At 48.5% G+C, this 2705-nt stretch overlaps 1 protein-coding gene across 1 annotated transcript; it reads left to right on the top strand.

Annotated features, from left to right (window-relative positions):
• The first annotated feature begins 842 nt into the window (after window positions 1-842).
• Window positions 843-1802, top strand: LOC148592735 (olfactory receptor 14J1-like). The gene has a single exon (XM_088533937.1). The coding sequence runs from the start codon at window positions 843-845 to the stop codon at window positions 1800-1802; it is 960 nt and encodes a 319-aa protein (XP_088390063.1).
• The last annotated feature ends 903 nt before the right edge of the window (window positions 1803-2705 follow it).

The raw sequence follows: 2705 nt of genomic DNA, 5'->3' as shown, positions 1-2705 counted from the left end.
GGTGCTGGGCAGCATCATTGGAGGGGCTGCAAAGGGGTTGACTCTCCCTTTAGGAGACCCTGTGACTGTCAGGACATGTGACTGTCTCTGTTGTCCTGCTGGGTTTGTGTGCTGCCCTGCATAAGTGGACTCAGTGCACAGAGTGCTTGCCATGTCAGTAGCAGTGTCCTATTCTCTCCATCACATATCCACCTTGAGCTAAGAGGGAGAGCAAAGTTAAATGAGTGCTTTGAAACCAGTCTTCTATGATCTCAACAGAGTCCAGGTTTGTTTGGAGGAACAAAGCAGATGGACTCAACAGCACTCCACACTGTTCCCTAAGCAGCAGAGACCCCATTTCCATCTCCAGTCTGCTTAATGTTCACGTTTACAGAAATAGAGACATCTGTCTTTATTTCCATGTCAATAAAGACATGCAAAGAACCTGACCAGATATGGTGACAGAATCTAAAAATCTCTAAAATAAGTAATTCTAAAACAAAATGCTAAAACCCCCTACTGCACCCCAAACTCCCTGGAAGTGTGTGTGAGAATATGAAAAGACCCTTTATATTAAAGGTGGATCTCCTGTGACATCAACTCCGAACAGAAGAGATATCAAGAATGTCCTTTATACACATTGGCGCAGAGTAATTCAGGCTCTGGCTCCTCCCAGAACACTCAGGTGGAGCAGAGACTGAGGAGCTCTCTGAAGGTGATAGTGTGAAGAAGAAATTACTGAGATAGAGGATGGGGTTGAGAAGCCTTTCTATGAAAAATGGAAAGTTTCTTTCAGAGAAAATTCTTCTAAGCTTTTATTGCCTTTTCTTCCCTACACAGTTTTCCTGAGCCCAATAGAACAGATGTCCAACAGCAGCTCCCTCAATGAGTTCCTCCTCCTGCCATTCTCAGACACACGGGAGCTGCAGCTCTTGCACTTCTCGCTCTTCCTGGCCATCTACCTGGCTGCCCTCCTGGCCAACGGCCTCATCATCACAGCCGTAGCCTGCGACCACCGCCTCCACACCCCCATGTACTTCTTCCTCCTCAACCTCTCCCTCCTTGATCTGGGCTCCATCTCCACCACTGTTCCCAAATCCATGCACAATTCTCTGTGGAACATGAGGGTCATTTCCTACTTGGAATGTCCTGGGCAGGTACTTTTCTTCCTTTTTTTCATATCAGCGGAGTATTATCTCCTCACTGTCATGGCCTATGATCGCTATGTGGCCATCTGCAGACCCCTGCACTACGGGAACCTCCTGAACAGCAGAGCTTGTGTCAAAATGGCAGCAGCTGCCTGGGCCAGTGGTTTCCTCAATTCTCTCCTGCACACTGGGAACACATTTTCGCTGCCACTATGCCAAGGCAATGTGTTGGAGCAGTTCTTCTGTGAGATCCCCCAGATCCTCAAGCTCTCCTGCTCAGACTCCTACCTCAGGGAAGTTGGGCTTCTTGTTGTTAGTGCCTGTTTAGTCTTTGGGTGTTTTGTTTTCATTGTGGTTTCCTACGTGCAGATCTTCAGAGCTGTGTTGAGGATCCCATCAGAGCAGGGCCGCCACAAGGCCTTTTCCATGTGCCTCCCACACCTGGCCATGGTCTCCCTGTTTCTCAGCACAGGTGCATTTGCCAACCTGAAGTCCCCCTCCATCTCCTCCCGATTTCTGGATCTGGTGCTGGCTGTTCTGTACTCGGTGGTGCCTCCAGCACTGAACCCCCTCATCTACAGCATGAGGAACAAGGAACTCAAGGATGCCATTAGGAAAGTGATTTCATGGACCTTTTTAAGCAGTGGTAATTTTTCCACATCTCTCCACAAATGACTCTTTCTGTATCCCGTAACTGCATTGAGCATTGTTTCTTCATGTTATTTTTATTATGGCTTTAACTAGTGATAATAATTCTTAGCGTGTTGCTACGCAACTACTTGTATTCATTCCCCTTTTTACAGGGTCTGCTGTCTCATCTGATACCCTAAATTGTGTCAAATGCTGGACAAGGACTGGCTCCCTAACAGTATCTCTGTAATAAAGTAATTTCTATCAGTACAGTGCGTGAAAGCTGGGCTTTTCCTCCAAAGCTGGTGTCAAGAATAGGCCCAAGGACTTGCACCCCTCAAGGGCCTGCTGCACAGGATTCTCCATGGCTTCAGCAACACAGAGCTCAGAATCATGTAATGATCTTTCAGAGAACAAGGGCTGGTTTGAGAATTCACCTATCAGAGTCCAAGGATAGCGGAGACGCTGAATGGTCATGGATTTACACATGCACAGCTCTCCTATGTATTAAGGCACAGTGTCAGATGGCTGTTCTCATGGAGGGGAAGCTGGCGGTGTCAGGAGAGCACAGAGATCCTCCTGGGACAGCATATGCCTGGGATGGACTGTGAGTAGAGCCTCATAAAGGGAGAGGTCCTCGAAGATGGAGTTTCTTAGAGGTAAAGCACTGGGTATTCGCAGGCAAAAGAGGACTCTGCAGTCTGAGGAGAGGCAGTGAGGACTCAACTGTCAGGAAGAAGGGAGAACGGAGAGCTCTCTGGGTCACCATCTATCAGATACCAGGGGCAGGATGTATAGGCACAACTGGACACAACGAGCACCCTTGGAAATGCTCTGTAGTCCAGGTGCCCTGGACTGTGCAGCCATCTGCAGTGCCCAGGAGGGATTAGAGGTTGTGATACCCATTTGGTTGGGTCTGACTCCTACCCCTGGTCACAGGGGCAGTGA

Source organism: Tinamus guttatus, unplaced genomic scaffold (assembly GCF_059628265.1).
Source record: "Tinamus guttatus ecotype Peru unplaced genomic scaffold, ASM5962826v1 Tinamus_guttatus_pri_ptg000529l, whole genome shotgun sequence".
Taxonomy (NCBI): Eukaryota; Metazoa; Chordata; class Aves; order Tinamiformes; family Tinamidae; genus Tinamus; species Tinamus guttatus.
Note: the sequence above shows the minus strand (reverse complement) of the source record. Positions and strands in the feature narration are given on the sequence as shown.

Coding starts and splice junctions, on each gene's coding strand:
- LOC148592735 (XM_088533937.1), top strand. CDS start 843: ATGTCCAACAGCAGCTCCCTCAATGAGTTCCTCCTCCTGCCATTCTCA.